The following is an 18370-nucleotide window of genomic DNA, read 5'->3' on the forward strand; positions in this document are numbered from 1 at the left end:
TGGCTCTCTGCTATGACCTGGGAAAGCAGTAGAAGATGGCTCAAGTCCTTAGGCCCCTGCACCTGCCTAGGAGACCCAGAAGAAGCTCCTGGCTCCTGATTGGCTCAGCTCTGGCCATTACAGCCAACTGAGGAATGTACCAGTGGATGGAAGACACCTCTCTCTCTCTCTGCCTCTCCTTTTCTTTCTGTATAATCCTTTCAAATAAATAAATCTTTAAAAAAAACCGGGGGGGGGGGGGGGGGACTGGGGGCTGGCGCTGTGGCTCAGTGGGTTAAAGTATCAGCATCCCATATGGGCACCTGGTTAAGTTCCTGCTGCTGTACTTCTGATCCAGCTCGCTGCTAATGCACCTGGGAAAGCAGCGGAAGATGGTCCAAGTGCTGGGGCCTGCGCCCACGCAGGAGCCCCGGAAGAAACTTCTGGCTCATGGCTTCGGACTGGCTCGGCTCTGGCTGTTGAGGCCATTTCAGGAGTGACTAGCAGATGGAAGACCTCTCCTCTGTCTCTATTTCTCTCTTTCAAATAAATAATATTCTAAAAAAATTGGAAGAGCCAGCATCCTGTATTAGAGTGCTGGTTTGAGTTGCAACTGCTCCATTTTGATCCAGCTCTCTGCTGATGTGCCTGGGAAAGCAGCAGAAGATGGCCCAAGTGTTTGGGCCCCTGCCACCCAGGAGGGAGATGTGGATGGAGTTCCTGGCTCTTGGCTTCAACAGGGCCCAGCACTAGCTGCTGTGGCCACCATTTGGGGAGTGAACCAGGAGATGGAAGATCTGTCTCTTCCTGTTACTCTGCCTCTCAAATAAATGCATCTTAAAAAGAAATTTTAAAACCACCAGCTTTTCCATCAATAAATTACCAGGATGCAACTATCTTCAGTAAAATCTACATCACAAATGATTTGTAATATGACTGTCAGCTGCCAATCATCAAAGAAGCAGGTAGTCCCAGATACCGGTGAGTCATCAGAAGGTGTGAAGATTTTACTGTAATAACGCAGTAAGCTACAGGAACTTAAGTATCTGAATAACCAGCTCATCCAAAGACAGTTAGCAGTAATTAAGGCATGCAGGCACTGAGTAAGATTCGATTTTACAGTCTTCCTACTGCCCCCCACAACAGAGATATATTCAGCACAAGCCTGTTTTTCTAGCAAAATAATATATCGATAATCAAGGAACACATGAGAAGAGGGACAGACGACCACTAAAGAATTTCCACATCGTTCAGGATGCCTGTTCAGAAGTCCACATATTTCGGTGGGAAGTGAACAGAAAAGGAAAAGCAGAAAAGGCTTGGGTTTGGCCAAATACTTACGCTGACTTTGGGCTGAGAAGGCAGAGTCCCGCTCGCCTTCATGGTGCTCACTAGCTTGTTGAAAGCAGTCATATCGCTGTCTTTCTTGAGTGGCCGACTGCTGGTTCCAGCACTCAGGGGCTCCTCTAAGTGCTCTGCCATGAAGGGAGTCGAGTTCTTCACTTGCTGGTCCACCTTCAGGCCCGTGAGCCCTGCTTCCACCTCTTCCACGGAAAGCACGACCCCCGAATGTGCTGGAAAATTGAGAACATTCCAGTTACACAAGCAAGGGACCTGTGGTGGGGCTTCTCCCTGGTTACCGGCATGGCTCAGCTGAAATGATTTACTTCACAACTGAAGGGAGGTTTCTGTAAAGGCGGACGCTGAAGCTAGACAAACTGCAAACACTGGAAATCTCGTGGTGTATTTATTAAGAGAAGGCATCAACTCAACCTAAGATCTTTACATGTCAGAAACTGGGGGACCACGACCTTGAGGTGCTATGCTCTGAAACGTGACCAGATCCCGCTCTGCGTCCTGCAGAAGTATATGAGCCTTGCACGACCTCAGGCAGGAGTCCAAACAGCCCAACATCAGCAAGACTGTTACCTGCGCTGTGGTCACTGCAGGTTTACGCTGAGGGCTTGGAGCCTTAGCAAGAACGTGGTAGACGGGGGCAAAGTTGTGGGAACTGCCAAGTTAGGCTTGGGAGAGGGAAACACCCTCCTGAGCGTTACAAGCGGAGGCTCGGAGGCAGTGTTCTCACCATGGGGCCTACCGGGTTCTCGAGGACAAGGCATTGCTTGACAGAGGATTCTTTGGTAACAGAATATGAACAACTGCACCACATATTCACTTCTGGTCAAACAGCAGATGTCAGAACCATGAGTAGCCAGAGCTTTTCAGATATCTAAAGCAGACTCTCATCAACACTTACAGCTCTCCTTAAGTTTTTCTTTATTTGCAGAAAGGCTGGAAAGAAGAGGTTTTAAATCCACTTTGGCTTTCTGTAGCATTTCTAAAATGTCTACTTTATTTTCAGCATGGTCTTCCAATGGTATAGGAGCAAAATAATTCCCCGAGTTCTGTCCAGGAGAGAGGATGGCTTGCTCCAGACCTGATATTGCAAACAAACATATTCTAAATTAACTGTCTCAATAAAGCACACAAACTCATCTTGAACAGTATTAAAAGGACATAAAGGAAAGGCTTTTCAGTCTCCAGAGACCCTCTGACCCTAATGGACCTCTAACAAAGACAGAGTGAATCCTGTCAGAGGAAGTTCCAGTTTGCATTCAAGCCAGAACCTGCAGCCATGTTACCTGCAAGTCTCTCCAGCTCTTCATGTGGCGTCGACCCAAGGCTGCTGGATCGGCTCCCTGACTGGCTCGGGTTGGAGAACCACCTACTGAACCGACTGGCAGAGACGGAGCCTTCTCCCAAGACGTCTTCTATCATCTGAAGAGAAAAACAATGGGAGCTAAGACAACCATTTGTAGGTGAAAGAGGACAAGAAGGTTCAAATTTTAAGAACAGCTCACTTAGAAAACATCCTTCACAGTGCTGGTGTGAAGGTAAATAACCTCAGAACTCAGGATTTTAGCACCTTTAATTTTTTTCCTTTTATTTGTAACACAAACTGGCTCACAACCAACCATGATGTACTTTCTAGGCATATCCTAACAAAGCCCATGCACCACTGTTTGCACTTTCTGTTCCTTCCCGCATTAGAAACCCATGTCCCACCATGTGCTCCGAGATGGCAGCTTCAAAATAGAACTAGCACCAGAACAAGGTCTTCCCCTGTCAAGCACACAGGAGGCCTTCACCAGGAGTCATGTATGGGGAACTAATGAACAGAAAGCCTCTGCAAACTTAGTCAAGGTTGTAAAAAACATCATATGAAATTCAATCCTGACCATTTTAGAAGCCAAGAGAGAAAAAGAGATCTTATTAAGACCCTCATTCCAAGTCAAACTTTAGAAAATGTGAGAATATGAAAGGAAACCTCAACTGATTTTTTTCTTTTTCTTTTTTGACAGGCAGAGTGGACAGTGAGAGAGAGACAGACAGAGAGAAAGGTCTTCCTTTTTCCATTGGTTCACCCCTCAATGGCCGCTGCGGCCAGTGCGCTGTGGCAGTGCACCACACTGATCCGATGGCAGGAGCCAGGTGCTTCTCCTGGTCTCCCATGGGGTGCAGGGCCCAAGCACTTGGGCCATCCTCTACTGCACTCCCGGGCCACAGCAGAGAGCTGGACTGGAAGGGGGGCAACCGGGACAGAATCTGGTGCCTCGATCAGGACTAGAACCCGGTGTGCCGGCGCCGCAGGTGGAGGATTAGCCTAGAGCCGCGGCGCCGACCAACATCAACGGATTTCTAACTCGCCTGAGCTTAGTGGGTACTTTTCAGGTTTTTATTTTCTTTCAAATCCAACCTCCAGAGTTTCAACTTAATAAAAAGGGCAATAAAATGGTATACTATGGTCAGAGATAATTTCTTCAACATTATTTCAAAATAATCATTCTATGGCCAATCCTCTAAAAATAAGATTTATTTAATCAGAAAGGCAGAGCAACAGAGAGGGAAAAATAAAGAGGAAAGAGAGATCTTCCATATGCTGGTTCACTCCCTAAATGGCTGCAACCGCCAGGAGCCAGGAGCCCCATCCTGGTCTTCCACATGGGTGGCAGGTGCCCAAACACGCACCTGGGTCATCTTCCACTGCATTCTCAGGCACATTAGCAGGAAGCTGCATTGGAAGCAGAGAAGCAGAGACTTGAACTGGCACTCAGATATGGGAAGGCAGGTTGCAGACAGCAGCTAAACCAGATGTACCACAATGCTGAACCCCACTAATCCTTCTTACAAATTTAATCAACAAACTCTAAAATGTGAATTCTCAATTCTATCATAAATCCATTTAAATACCTAATTGATATTTCTTCAGTATTCCTATCAATATTTAGAAAAGATAAAGCAATGGGGCTGGCATTATGGCACAGTGGGCTAAGCTGCTGCCCGTGATGTTGGCATTCCATAAGGGCACCAGTTCAAGTTCTGGCTGCTCCACTTCCAATCCAGCTCCCTGGTAACGTGCCTGGGAAAGCAGTAGAGGATGGCCCAAGTGCTTGGGCCCCCACACCCATGTGGGAGACCCAGAGAAAGCTCTTGGCTCCTGGCTTTGGCTCAGTCCAGCCCCGGCTATAGCAGCCACATGGGGAATGAACCAACAGATGGAAGATCTGTTTCTCTTTCATTTAAATGAGACATATTCTTAAAAATAAGGTACATATTTCCCCTTCTATAAGCACTGATAAATGGAACACAAAATTTTTTCTAAAAACTGGTACAACAATGGCAGAACTGGTTACTGTGATTTGAAGTCTGAAACCCGTAGTTTTCAAAGTTTAGCAGGGGAAGGTTAGATTTACATTTTTATTATTATCTCGAAGAATATTTTCATGATCCATACTCAAATTAAGCCACAAAGTACTTTTCTTTCAGGAATTTTAAGTGAAGAGCCCAATTTGATGATTATTTCTGGAATTTTCATCTTCAGAGGAATTATTCAGTTTCAGTCCCACTCCACTTACAGACTCTTACACATTAAGTAATGCTGACTTTCAAGTGCACCAATTTTGCATTAAAGTGTAAGCACTGTAAGTGATGTCTCAGTGTGAAAAACTGGAGACTATACAAAGAATACAATAAGTAGGCATTATAAAAGTAAAGGGCCAGCAGCTCTCTGCTGTGGTCAGGGAGTGCAGTGGAGGATGGCCCAAGTGCTTGGGCCCTGCACCCCATGGGAGACCAGGAGAAGCACCTGGCTCCTGCCATCGGATCAGCACGGTGTGCTGGCCGCAGCGCGCCAGCCACGGCAGCCATTGGAGGGTGAACCAACGGCAAAGGAAGACCTTTCTCTCTCTCACTGTCCACTCTGCCTGTCAAAAAAAGGCCAGGCCAAAGCTAGGAAACAAGAACTCAACCTGGGACTTCCCACATGGTGTCAGTGACCTAGCTACTAGAGCCATCACCCACTGCCTCCCAGGAAGCTCAGAATCAGGGGTGGAGCCAGGGAGCAGGTGTTGTGATACAGTGGGTTAAGCCTGCATGACACCACATCCACACTGGAGGCCCGACTCGCATCCCAGCTACTCTGTTTCTGCCACTAGGATGCCTGTCCCATGCTGGAGTGCCAATTCGAGTCTTAGCTATGCTGCCTCTGATCCAGCTTCCTGCTAGTGCACAATGGGAGGCCAGAGAAATGGTTCACGTGCTTGAGGCCCTGCCACACGTATAGCAGAACAAGATGGAATTCCAGGTCCTGGGTTCCACATGGCCCATCTCTAGCTGCTGCAATAATGGAAGTGAACCAGCAGATGGAAGATACACATTTTTTAAGTTTTCAGTTTGTCTACATTTTCGTTGCTAAGAGCTTGTTTCCTTTGTCTTCAAATTTTGACCTACTTATAAAAACTTTCCACAAGATTTCCATCTGTCTTCCAAGACAATGCAAAACATGCGAGTCACTACATAGTTGATGTTAACATAAAACATAAATCACATGGGAGCCTGCTTTGTGGAGCAGTGGGCAAAGCTGCTGCCTGTCACACCAGCATCCCATAGAGGCGCCGGTTTGAGTCTTGGCTATTCCACTTCCGACGTGCCTGGAAAAGCAGTGGAAGATGGCCCAAGTACTTGGGCCCCTGTCACCCATGTGGGAGAAATGGATGAAGCTCCTGGCTTCAGCCTGGCCCAGCCTAGGCTGTTACAGCCATTTGGGGCATGAACCAGTGGATGGAAAAGTCTTTCTCTGTCTCTCCTCTCTAACTCAACCTTCCAGGTGAATAAATCCTTGGGAGGAAAAAAAAAAAAAGAAAAAGAAAAAAAAAGGAAATTTAAGTGACTAATTTATGAAAAGATACTTAATCTCTCATGTTACTACAGGTTGAGCTACTGCCTACAGTGCCAGCATCCCACATGGGCGCCAGTTTAAGTCTGACTGCTCCACTCCCTGTTTCAGCCTGGCACAACCCTGGCCATTGTAGCCATTTGGGGAATGAAACAGCGGATTGAAGATCACTCCCCGTCTCTCCTTCTCTATAACTCTGCCATTCAAATAAATAAATAAATCTTTAAAAAACAAAAAGAAATATTTCAAATAAATCATTGTGCCCCAAGAAGTTGAGAATTTGAGAGGACCACTCGGTCTGTATTATGTAAATTAAGATCGCATCTGAATATGACCCTCATCATGAGAGTGAACCAAAAGACAACCAAACAGTTGCCATAGCTGATTTGGAGCCACACTGCACATGTTTCCAACCAGTGCAATGCTGTGGACAAGTGTGGTGTTCAAACATGCAAGTTCACCAAATGGGAACAAATGCTCAAAAACTTTTACAGCAAGTTGGTATTGCCATGACTTTGTTAATAATAGAGTGGAAATAAAAGCTGCCTCTTCAGAGGGAATTTAAGAAGTCTAGTTATTGGTGGTTTGCTCCACCTACTCGGCCAATCTGGGTGGCCATCTTTTGGGCACAGAGGAGCAGGCAGACGACAAAGGAGACAAGCTGATGTTGCCTGCTCTCCTGTGCTAGTTTTGTCTGCTCGTGTAGTAATAAAACAATAAGCAGCTAGTTAAGGAATAGAATCTAAGTAAAATTCCACGAGCCACTGACACTAAAGGACTAGTCAAATGCACATATTTGGTGCTGTCAATAAAACAATCTGGAGCACACAGACACTTTTGGCCAAATAGCTTTTTAAACTGTCTCTCATCCTGGGGCTGGTGTTGTGGCATGGCGGGTAAAGTTGCTGCTGGTGACGCTGGCATCCCATATGGATGCTGGTTTGTGTCCTGGCTGCTCCACTTCCAAACCAGCTCCCTGCTAACAGCCTGGGAAAAGCAGTGGAAGATGGCCCAAGTATTTAGGCCCCCTGTGACCCATATGGGAGACCAGTAAGAAGCTCCTGGCTTTGGCCTGGCCCCGCCCTCTCTGGCTATTGTGGGCATTTGGAGACTGAACTAACAGATGGAAGATCTGTCTCTATTTTTTAAATAAAAATTAAACAAAACACAGCACCCATTCCTACTGACAAACCATTCAATTTTAAAAAAGACAACACGGGCAATGGGCATCTGACCTCATGGTTAAGACACCACATCCCACATCACTTCTGGGGCTCAGGTCTCAGCTCTGCTCCTCAGCCTGGCTTCCTGCTCATGCACACCCCTGGGAGGCAGCAGGCGATGGTTCCAATACTCGGGTCACTGCCACCCATGAGAGACACAAACTAAGCTTCCAGCTCCTGGCTTTGGCCAGGAAGTTGTGGGCATTTGGGGAGTGAACCAATGCGAGGGACGGGGGAAGACAATTTTTTTACATGTCTGAAGAATTTTTATTACAATGGGGTCAGCTTAGAAAAAGCTAATTGGTACAGAATTCTCATTTAGTCATTTCCACTGAGGCTTTCAAGACAAAGCCAATAAAAATTCACATATTTAAAGCCAAAACCCCCAAAGCAACCAGCAAAAAAAAAAAAAAAAAAAAATTCGTAAATACTCATGTCAGATTTAACCCTACAGTTGCTCTATCCACATTAGTAAGTGTGCTACTACACTCACCGAAGCCAAGCATGGCACCTTATCAAGGTTAAAGAACTCATTAAAGTCAAATTCTCCTGGAGATTGCTCAGGCAAGACCGCTTCCCTTGGCACTTCCTGATCAGCAGCAGGCTCCTGTGCAAGGATGACCTCCACCTCATCCTCTTCAGCCACTCCGCCATTGCACTCGACTAGGCCTGAAAGCAGAACCAGCACAGAACAGCTTCATCAAGGGCACCAGGACGGGCTCTGTGGCTGCGGCCTTCAACACACACGCGCACAAGAGCCACAGACCATGTTAAAAGCTGACTTCTTGTGCAGGTACTGCCCTGGACAGAATAAGACCACTGCACAGCCTCCCTCCTATGGGAACCAGAGGAGGACAAGAGCCTTACCAACAAGCCGGGTCACAAAGCTGACAGGGAACGCTCAGGGTCCCCTTCCTCAAATACTTCAAGTTTCCTACAGTGTAGTGAGTTCTGCTAATGGGAAAATTTTATTTCTAAAATCACATGAAACGATTTAATTAATTAATTTACTAACTGGGAGACAGAGTGAGAGTGCTCCCATCTGCTGGTTCACCGGTTCACTGTCCCAGTGCCCACAACAGCCAGGGCTGGCCAGCGCCAAAACCAACAGCCAGAACTCAATCCACATCCCCCATGTGGATGGCAGGATTGCAACCACTTGAGCCATCACCCGCTGCCTCCAAGGGTCTGCGTCACAAGAAACTGGAACGAGGAGCAGGCAGAGACTGACCCAGGCGCTCCAGTGTGGGAATGGACATCTTAAGCAGCTTAACTGCTATGTTAAACATTTGCCCTGAATATATTTTTTCCCAAAAGATAGTTCTTGCAAGTATACTACTTAAGAATAGAACTAAATTAATGTGCCTTTGCCTCTGTTCACATACCTGTCCCACCACTTCAACACACAGCACAGCAGCCTAAGATATTTACTCATGTGAAATGGGCAAGAGTGATTCTCACTTGCCGACAGGTTGATTGTAGCTCACCCCTGAAGGCAAAGGTCAAATGTCACCTACTCTAAGAAGACTGCCCTGCCTACCCATTTTTGCCCTCCCAAGTAAATTATTCACAGCCTTTTTCATATCCCTTGCATTATGACTGAGTGCTCATCACACTATATAGTAACTGGTGAGATTGAGCCTTCTAAGGGATGGAAACCTGCTCCAGTCAACCTTGTCTTACTCTAGTGCTGGGCACACTTAAAAGTCAACAATGTAGAGCCACTGCCCACAGGGCCAGCATCCCACGTGGGCGCCAGTTCAAGTCCCAGCTGTTCCACCTCCCATCCAGCTCTCTGTGAGGCCTGGGAAAGCAGTAGAAGGTGGCCCAAGTGTTTGGACCGCTGTATCCATTTGGGGAGTGAATCAGTGGATGGAAGACCTCTTTGCCTCTCTGTGTTTATTTGAAAGGCAAAGCTACAAACACTTAGTAGCTTAGACAACAACAATTCATTATCTCTGCCTATGGCTTAGGAAAGCAGTGAAAGATGGCCCAGGTGCTTGGGCCCCTGTACCCATAAGGAAGAAGCTCCAAGTTCCTGGCTTTCGATCAGCCCAGCTTCAGCTGTTGCAGCCATTTGGGGAGTACAGTAGCAGATGGAAGACCTCTATTTCTCTGTAGCTCTACCTCTCAAATAACTAAAAATCCAAAACAAATAAACAAACAAAAAGGCTCACTAGCAACTAGCTTTAATAATACACACACACACACACACACACACACACACACATATATAAAGTCAATAATATTCAGTTATTTCTGTTTTGGAAAATAAGGGCTAAGTGAATTGACCAGATGCTAATATTTAAGGTGTTTTTTTTTTTTTTTTTTTGCCAGGCAGAGTTAGACAGTGAGAGAGAGAGACACAGACAGAGTTATAGACAGTGAGAGAGAGACAGAAAGGTCTTCCTTCCGTTGCTTCACTTCCCTAATGGCCGCAATGGCTGGGGCTACGCCGATCCGAAGCTAGGAGCCGGATACTTCCTTCTGGTCTCCCATGTGGGTGCAGGGACCCAAGCACTTGGGCCATCCTCCACTGCCCTCCCGGGCCACAGCAGAGAGCTGAAGTGGAAGAGGAGCAACCAGGACTACAACCCATGGTGCAAACGCTGTAGGTGGAGGATTAGCCAAGTGAGCCACTGTGCCAGTTGGTATCTAATATCTTAGTTTAGCCCGAGAATGGGTAAAAAGCAAAATCCTTAGGGTAAAAAAAATCATTTGGAGGTTTTTTATTTAAAAAAATGCACTGAGAAATACTATGCATTTAGTATTTTATTTGATGAAAAGAACTCCCACAGCCCCTCTGGCAAAAGCACCTATCAGCGACCTGTCTATAGTTTCCAAGATTATAAAGTCTTCCCAGAAGAAAAAATATAAAAAGTTGCACAAGTCTCCAACAATCACAGTCATGATATTCTAGACCAAGAGGAGCTAAATGCAATCTTCTGCTTTCATTCTGATAACCCTCCAAAAATCTAGACAGCAACGCAGGGATATGAAACAGCTGACAGGTTCCATTGTTGGCCTACCCAAAGTCTCCACATGAGCAAGCGGCAAGGCTCCTTCAGAGACACCTGAAGAGAGCGCAGAGCAACCAGTGAGACACGTGTATGTCATCAACAGACATGGCAACGGGCCATGTCTCCAGTGGGTCAGCACACATCTGTGGCCAGCTGCCAGTGGCAAACCCTGTTCCTAAAAGACTGACCGTTAAACTGAAATGCCTGCATTAGCGCTTTACAGTTAAGGACTGAGCCCCAGGAAAAGCAATCAACGTAACAACCTAATCAAGGCCAAGCAATCTGTGTCCTTTTCCACTTGGTAGTGCTTCTCCCTGACCCAGCTTTATCAACCAGAACCTGCCATGCCCACTTCAGGACAAGCAGCAGACATTTGCTGAAGTTCTGTTTCCCAGTTCAGGGATGAGTACCAGGAAGGTGCATCTGCACTTTGCTCATACATTTACAGCAGAAACTACTGATTTACTTTGATTTTGTGTTGAGACTGGACATCAACAGAAGAATGGCTTCTGAAAGCAGCAAAAAGGGTGCATGCAACTTCAGCCAGCAGAGTTCTCTAGAAAGCAGGCTGGGCCTGACAGCTGAGAGCAGCACCAGTGGGTGGCAGTGTACACCAGTAAAGGCCAGTGACTGTGACACACTCAAAAGCCAGGAGCCCAGGCAGATAACTAAGAACACTTTATTACATTTTAGAATCAGCACATGCTTTCATTACAAAGCAGAAAACCCAAAATTGTCTTTTCCATCACTAGGGGTTTTTAACAATTTCTCCCTGGGCCAGCGCTGTGGTGCAGTGGGTTAACGCCCTGGCCTGAAGCGCCGGCATCCCATATGGGCACCAGTCCAAGTCCTGGCTGCTCCACTTCTGATCCAGCTCTCTGTTATGGCCTGGGAAAGCAGCAGAAGATGGCCCAAGTCCTTGGGCCCCTGCCCCCGCGTGGGAGACCCAGAGGAAGCTCCTGGCTCCTGGCTTCGGAATGGCGAAGCTCCAGCCATTGTGGCCAATTGGAGAGTGAACCATCAGATTGAAGTCAGTCTCTCTCTCTCTCTCTCTCTCTGTGTAACTGACTTACAAATAAAAATGGATCGGTGCAGTGCGCTGGCTGTAGCTGCCATTTGGGGGGATGAACCTACGGAAAAAGGAACACCTTTCTCTCTGTCTCTAACTTTGCCTGTCAAATAAATAAATAAATCTTTAAAAACAGAACAATTTCTAATTTCCCTGGTTATAGAAAGAGTACATATTCAAACTGTTTTACTCACCACTCTAACCAAGCTCTGGGCCCTCTAGAGGTACTCAATATCTACCAGCTTTAAAATCTGGCAGCAGCGGGGGCTGGCGCTGTGGCATAGTGGGAAAAGCCACCAGCTGCAGTGCTGGCATCCCATGTGGGCATCGGTTCAAGTCCTGGCTGCTCCTCTTCTGATCCAGCTCACTGCTGTGGCCTGGGAAAGCAGTAGAAGATGGCCCAACTCCTTGGGCCCCTGCACCCGCGTGGGAGACCCAGAAGAAGCTCCTGGCTTTGGATCGGCACAGCTCCGGCTGTTGTGGCCACCTGGGGAGTGAGCCAGCGGATGAAAGACCTCTCTCTCTCTCTTTGCCTCTCCTTTTCTCTCTGTGTAACTCTGACTTTCAAGTAAATATATAAATCTTTAAAAAAAAAAAAATCTAGCCGGCACCGCAGCTCACTAGGCTAATCCTCTGCCTTGTGGCGCCGGCACCCCAGGTTCTAGTCCCAGTCGGGGCGCCGGATTCTGTCCCGGTTGCCCCTCTTCCAGGCCAGCTCTCTGCTGTGGCCAGGGAGTACAGTGGAGGATGGCCAAGTGCTTGGGCCCTGCATCCCATGGGAGACCAGAAGAAGCACCTGGCTCCTGGCTTCGGATCAGTGCGGTGCAGTGCGCTGGCCACAGCGTGCCGGCCGTGGCGGCCATTGGAGGGTGAACCAACGGCAAAGGAAGACCTTTCTGTCTGTCTCTCTCACTGTCCACTCTGTCAAAAAATAAAAAAAAATAAAAATGTAATGTAAGCACCTTTAAAAAAAATATCTGGCAGCATGAACGAACCATGTCTGCCTGTTCATTGCTCCCAGCAATAGTATGTGCCACTGGGAACTGCTGCCACCTCAGTTCGGCAAAAAGCTGGATATGACACAAAAATGACTGAAAGGACGCATCATCCCTCCCCTGGGAATAACACTTGGGTTTGTTCACCTTTCATTTCTGCAGCCAGGATCAATCTACAGAGTACTGGTTCATTCTATACAGCAGCCAAGACAGCCTAGGGACCTTCTGCCATTAACTAGCAGGGTGAACTAGGTCCTTGGTTTCTATTCAAGGCTCTGCCAAGAGAGGATCTCGTGCTAGCCCCCTCTTCCCAAGCCCCCGTCTGTTAGGAGGAGGGGCTGTTGCCAATCTGTCTCACTCTTCTGGCTTCTTCACTTGTGGATGTAAGAATGGTTGAAACCGGGACCAGCACTGTTGCGTAGCCTGTAAAGCTGCCACCCCCAGTGCTGACATCCTATATGGGTACCAGTTCGAGTCCCAGTTGCTCCACTTCCGATCCAGCTCTCTGCTATGGCCTGGGAAGCAGCAGAAGATGGTCCAAGTCCTTGAATCCCTGCACCTGCATGGGGAACCCAGAGGAAGCTCCTGGCTCCAGATCGGCGCACCAATGGCCGTTGTGGCCAATTGGGGAGTAAACCAGTGGATGGAAGACTTCTCTCTCTCTCCTCTCTTTGTGTAACTCTGACTTTAAATAAATAAATAAATCTTAAAAAAAAAAAAAAAAGAATGGTTGAAACCTAGATTTCATCTCACTTAAGGAGAGAAGACAAGTGTCTTCTCACCACAGCCTGACCTTTATCATCAGGAGAGAAGGCACACTTGCTATAGTTTTAGTTCAATTGAAAATAAGAGGCAATTCCATAGCAAAGCCTCCCAAGTTTCCTATCAGTTTCATGAACAAAGATAATGTCAACATTCTATTGTATTTTAGGATGTATCAGCAAAAGACAGAGTACTGGGATGTCTCCCTTCTTTTATCCTTTTAAATAAATCCCACTAGCTTAATTCTGCTGAAATGACATGCCTCGTTTTATGGTGGCAGGGACTATTCACTTAGGGATTAACACAGCTCTCCCCTTCGTTGCCTAGTGTATCTACAACTCAACCTCGAGGCATAAAGGAACTGGAACTGATGACCGAGTGCCCGCTGGAGAACAAGATCTGAGGCGAACGTCTGGCTTCTCAGTCCAGCTTCCTGCAGAGCAGCACTGATGGTTTCAGTAACTGGGTTCCTGTCCTACCCACATGGGGCACTTGGACTGAGTTTCTGGTTCCCAGCTCTGGTGCCCGGCCCCTCCCCATCACTGTGGGCTTTGCAAAGTACACCAGTAGACAGGAGCGCTATCTGTGGCTCTCTCTCTGGTCTCAAATAATTAAAAATTTTTTGTTTGTTTGTTTGTTTTTTTGACAGGCAGAGTGGATAGTGAGACAGACAGACAGAGAGAAAGGTCTTCCTTTGCTGTTGGTTCACCCTCCAATGGCTGCTGCGGCCAGCGCGCTGCGGCCGGCGCACCGCGCTGATGCGAAGGCAGGAGCCAGGTGCTTCTCCTGGTCTCCCATGGGGTGCAGGGCCCAAGCACTTGGGCCATCCTCCACTGCTCTCCCGGGCCACAGCAGAGAGCTGGCCTGGAAGAGGGGCAACCGGGACAGAATCCGTTGTGCCGGCGCCGCAAGGCGGAGGATTAGCCTAGTGAGCCGTGGCGCCGGCCTCAAATAATTAAAAATTTAAAAGTAACCCTGAAAGTTATCGCAGGCACTGACTGCTTTTATCTTATGAGAAACAAGCCCACCTGTTAAGATTCCATCAGTGTATTCTTCACTGTTTAGGAAGGGAGTTTAGGAAGGGAGACATTCGACCTCAGCTCTCAGCTCAGAGAACTAAGTCTGGGAGAGGCCTCAGAGGTAACTGACCTGGGAAGATCTTTCCCCACAAGGAAGGAGGTGGGATTTGAAGCCCAAAAACATCTTGTTCAACTCCAACTTCACTGCTTACTCCCTCAGCCATCACAGACAAGACGCACAGGCCTTAAACCTGAGCCTCCACTTGTTCATCAACGAAATGGGCATAAGAATCACACACGCTGCACAGGGTTGTTAGAACTGAATAGACAGAAGAAACATGCTGTGTCTAGCACACAATTAGTGAGACTCCTGATTCTTTCCAACCTGTTTCCTCATTCTGGGGGTTTGAACCCTTCCCCCTTCCACGTACACGGTGCTCTCACATGGCAACATGAGGCTTTTCAGTGTAGTATGGCAGGCAGATCCAGCACAGCCTGCACTCAGTGAATTCTCACATAGGAAGCAGTTTCAAAATCAGGTTGCAACATCCAAAGCTCGCCGTTTCCCCACCACCTGTGCCGGCCTGAGCACCCAGGTCAGCCAGTGCTGGCCCCAGCTCGTCTCAGAGCAGTGAGCTTCCCTCCCAGGGTGTGTGCTGACCTTCCTTCACCGAGGCCGTCCTCCGTCTCGTCCTTTTTCTCCCCTTGTGATCTTCTTCTAGTATCTTATCATCAAAGCCAGTAAGTTCAATGGTTTCAGACTGACTCGTGGGTCCAGCTGAGAACCACTCTGGTTCTTCTTCCGTGTAAGAATCATTCCTTCTACGCTCGCCAAAGACACGCTTACTATCCCCAAACTCCCTCTGGAAAAGTATAACAAAGCAAGGTTAATAAAAAAATAAAGTTCTAGTCAAAGCATTTCTACTTCAGTCAAGGTCTTACTAAACCGAGCAACACTCAACAGTGAAATGAAGACACTACACTGGGGACTGGAGGCCCATCACCACCTCCCACTCCCGGCCCCCATTTCTCTCTCCTCCGATCTGGTTTAAGAGCAGGCTGCAGTAAAAAAGAACTGAGTAGCAAGGCCTCAGGCACTCGGGGCACCCAGAGGGGCTTGAAGACAAACCCGGAAGCGCTTGTCCTTGTGGTCCCTCTCGCGGTCTCTGTCTCTCAGGTCCCGCAGGTCCTTCTCGCTGAGACGGTGGTCCTTCTCAAAGGCCCGGCCAGAGACTATCCTTCCACTGCCGATGCGACGCCCGCCAAGCAGGCGAAGTCCATCGCTGTCTTTCTCTAAGGGACTGCCTGAGCGCCGGGAGCTAACGGCAGCTGTTACGTGGCAGCCGCCGCCAAAGCTGCGTCTCTGTGGGCTGAGAACAACATCTAAGTCGTCTTCTTTCACGCGCTCCCGTGGGTCTGGAAATATGTGGGAGAGAAAGTTAAGCAAACCAAAAAGGGTACTTTTCCCCATAGGTGTTAATTCCATCAGTGCTAGGGGGAGGGTTGAAAAACTGGCTTTATCAACAGATTCAGAGTAGCATGGACATTGTATTTGCATAAGACTGAGTCCTGTTTTTTCTCCCTGGAGCACCAAATGTACTTTATGATAAACTACTTTCTATGATTAGTCTTTATAATGTTTTATTTTGTCTAAGTCCTTATCTACGTGGCTGTTAGTAAATGCTTTTGTCAAGAAGCAACAGTAGGCGTCAATATTTGAAAAATACAACTCCTTAAAAAGTATCAGGGCCCTAGTTTAGGGTGGCTGCAGGATAAGATGCTGATCGAGAAGCCTGCATCCCACTTCAGAGTGCTGACTGGAGTCCTCGCTGCTCTGCTTCCACTTCAGCTCCCTGCCGCTCCACCTGGGAAAGCAGCAGATGATGACCGAGTCCGTGGGAGACCCAGATGGAGCTCCAGGGCTCCTGGCTTCGGCTTGGACAAGCCCTAGCCTTGTGGCCATTTGGGGAGTGAAGCAGCACATGGATGCTGTTTCTTCCTCTCTCACTCTGCCTGTGAAATAAATAAATCTTTAATAAAAAAAAAAGTCTCTTCAACAGAAGGTGCTAAACAGACTGATACCCATATCCCCCAAAATAAATTTGAATCTATATCTGATATCATACACAAAAATTAATTCAAAATGGATCATAGCCACAAAAGTAAAAACTAAAATTATAAAAATTACGGAAGAAAATAGAGAGGAAATCCTTGACACTGGGTTACACAAAGTTTTTTTAGGCACAATACTAAGCATATAAATTTTTTAAAAACAAATGCAAGGCCGGCACTGCGGCTCACTAGGCTAATCCTCCACCTGCGGCGCCAGCACCCTGGGTTCTAGTCCCAGTCGGGGCACCGGATTCTGTCCCGGTTACTCCTCTTCCAGTCCAACTCTCTGCTCTGGCCTAGGAGGACAGCGGAGGATGGCCCAGGTCCTTGGGCCCTGCACCTGCATGGGAGACCAGGAGGAAGCACCTGGCTCCTGGCTTCGGATCAGCGCAGTGTGCTGGTGGCAACGCGCTGGCCGTAGAAGCCACTTGGGGGGGGGTGAACCAACAGAAAAAGGAAAACCTTTCTCTCTGCCTCTCTCTAACTCTGCCTGTCCAAAAAAAAAAAAAAAAAAAAGAAACAAAAAACAAAATAAAAAACCCCCACAGATGTGAGGTCGGCGTAAAGCTGCTGCCTGCAGAGCCAGCATCCCATACGGGTGCCGGTTTAAGTCCCGGCTGCTCCACTTCCGATCCAGCTTTCTGCTATGGCCTGGGAAAGCAGTAGATGATGGCCCAAGTGCTTGGGCCCCTGCTCCCACATGGGAGACCTGGAAGAAGCTCCTGGCTCTGGATCAGTGCAGCTCTGGCCGTTGCGGCCAACTGAGGAGTGAACCAGTGGACAGAAGACCTTTCTCTCTCAACCTCTCCTTCTGTGTAATTCTGACTTTCAAATAAATAAATAAATAAATCTTTAAAACAAAACAAAACAAATGCATTGTGCATTAAAATTAAAACTTCTGTTTGTTGGAAAACATTGTTTTAGAGAATACAAAGTCAAGCCAAAGACTGGGAGAAAGTGTTTTAAAGCCTATTTCTCAGTAAAAACCTCTACCCAGAACATATAATATAAACTCAATAGTAGTGGCCGGCATCGTGGTGTAGTGAGTAAAGCTGCTGCCCGCAACACCAGCATCTGACATGGGCCCTGGTTTGAATCCTGGTTGCTCCATTTCCAATCCAGCTCCCTGCTAATGGCCTGGGAAAAGCAGCAGCAGATGAACCAGGTGCTTGGGCTCCTGCCACCCACATGGGAAACCTGAAACAAGCTCCCCGGCTTTAGCCTGGCCCAGCCGTGGCTGATGTAGCCATCTGGGGAGTGAACCAGTGGATGAAAGATCTGTGTGTGTGTGTGTGTGTGTGTGTGTGTGTGTGTCTGTCTGTCTCTCCCTCCCTCCCTCCCTGGAAGTCTGCCTTTCAAAAAAAAAAAAAGTAAAGAAACCAATTAGAAAATGGACAGTTCGAACACTTTACCAAAGAGGTTATATGGATGGTCAATAAGCACACAAAAAAGTACCCAACAACATTAGTCATTTGGGAAATCCAAATTAAACCATGTATTACCATTATACTCCCATTACAATGGCTAAAATTAAAATAGACTGACCATTCCGAGTGCTGGTGAGGGTGTGGAGTGAGTGAGCAAACTCTAACACTGCTAGAGGAAGTGTTAAATGGTACAACCACTCTACAGAAGAGTTGAGCAGTTTCTCAAAACATTAAACATAAATGTAGGGGCTGGCGCTGTGGCGCAGCGGGTTAACGCCCTGGCCTGAAGCGCCAGCATCCCATATGGGTGCCGGTTTTAAGTCCTGGCCGCTCCACTTCCCACCCAGCTCTCTGCTATGGCCTGGGAAAGCAGAAGATGGTCCAGGTCCTTGGGCCCATGCACCCGTGTAGGAGACCTGGAAGAAGCTCCTGGCTTCGGATCGGCACAGCTCCAGCTGTTGCGGCCAATTGGGGAGTGAACCTTCGGATGGAAGACCCCCCTTCTCTCGGTATAACTTCAAAAAAAAAA

General features: G+C 47.6%; 1 protein-coding gene across 5 annotated transcripts in view; it reads right to left on the reverse strand.

The window, feature by feature from the left end:
• EIF4ENIF1 (eukaryotic translation initiation factor 4E nuclear import factor 1) overlaps window positions 1-18370 on the reverse strand; it is a 56366-nt gene that overhangs the window by 12718 nt on the left and 25278 nt on the right. For all 5 annotated transcript variants that reach the window (XM_008272130.4, XM_008272127.4, XM_008272128.4 and 2 more), the window contains 6 exons: window positions 15432-15718; window positions 14964-15165; window positions 7931-8106; window positions 2622-2757; window positions 2237-2416; window positions 1321-1553 (listed from right to left, as the gene is read on the reverse strand). In XM_008272130.4, coding sequence (XP_008270352.2) covers window positions 1321-1553; window positions 2237-2416; window positions 2622-2757; window positions 7931-8106; window positions 14964-15165; window positions 15432-15718 — 1214 coding nt within the window. The remainder of the gene's footprint in view (window positions 1-1320; window positions 1554-2236; window positions 2417-2621; window positions 2758-7930; window positions 8107-14963; window positions 15166-15431; window positions 15719-18370) is intronic.

The sequence above is a fragment of the Oryctolagus cuniculus genome, chromosome 21 (genome assembly GCF_964237555.1).
Source record: "Oryctolagus cuniculus chromosome 21, mOryCun1.1, whole genome shotgun sequence".
Taxonomy (NCBI): domain Eukaryota; kingdom Metazoa; phylum Chordata; class Mammalia; order Lagomorpha; family Leporidae; genus Oryctolagus; species Oryctolagus cuniculus.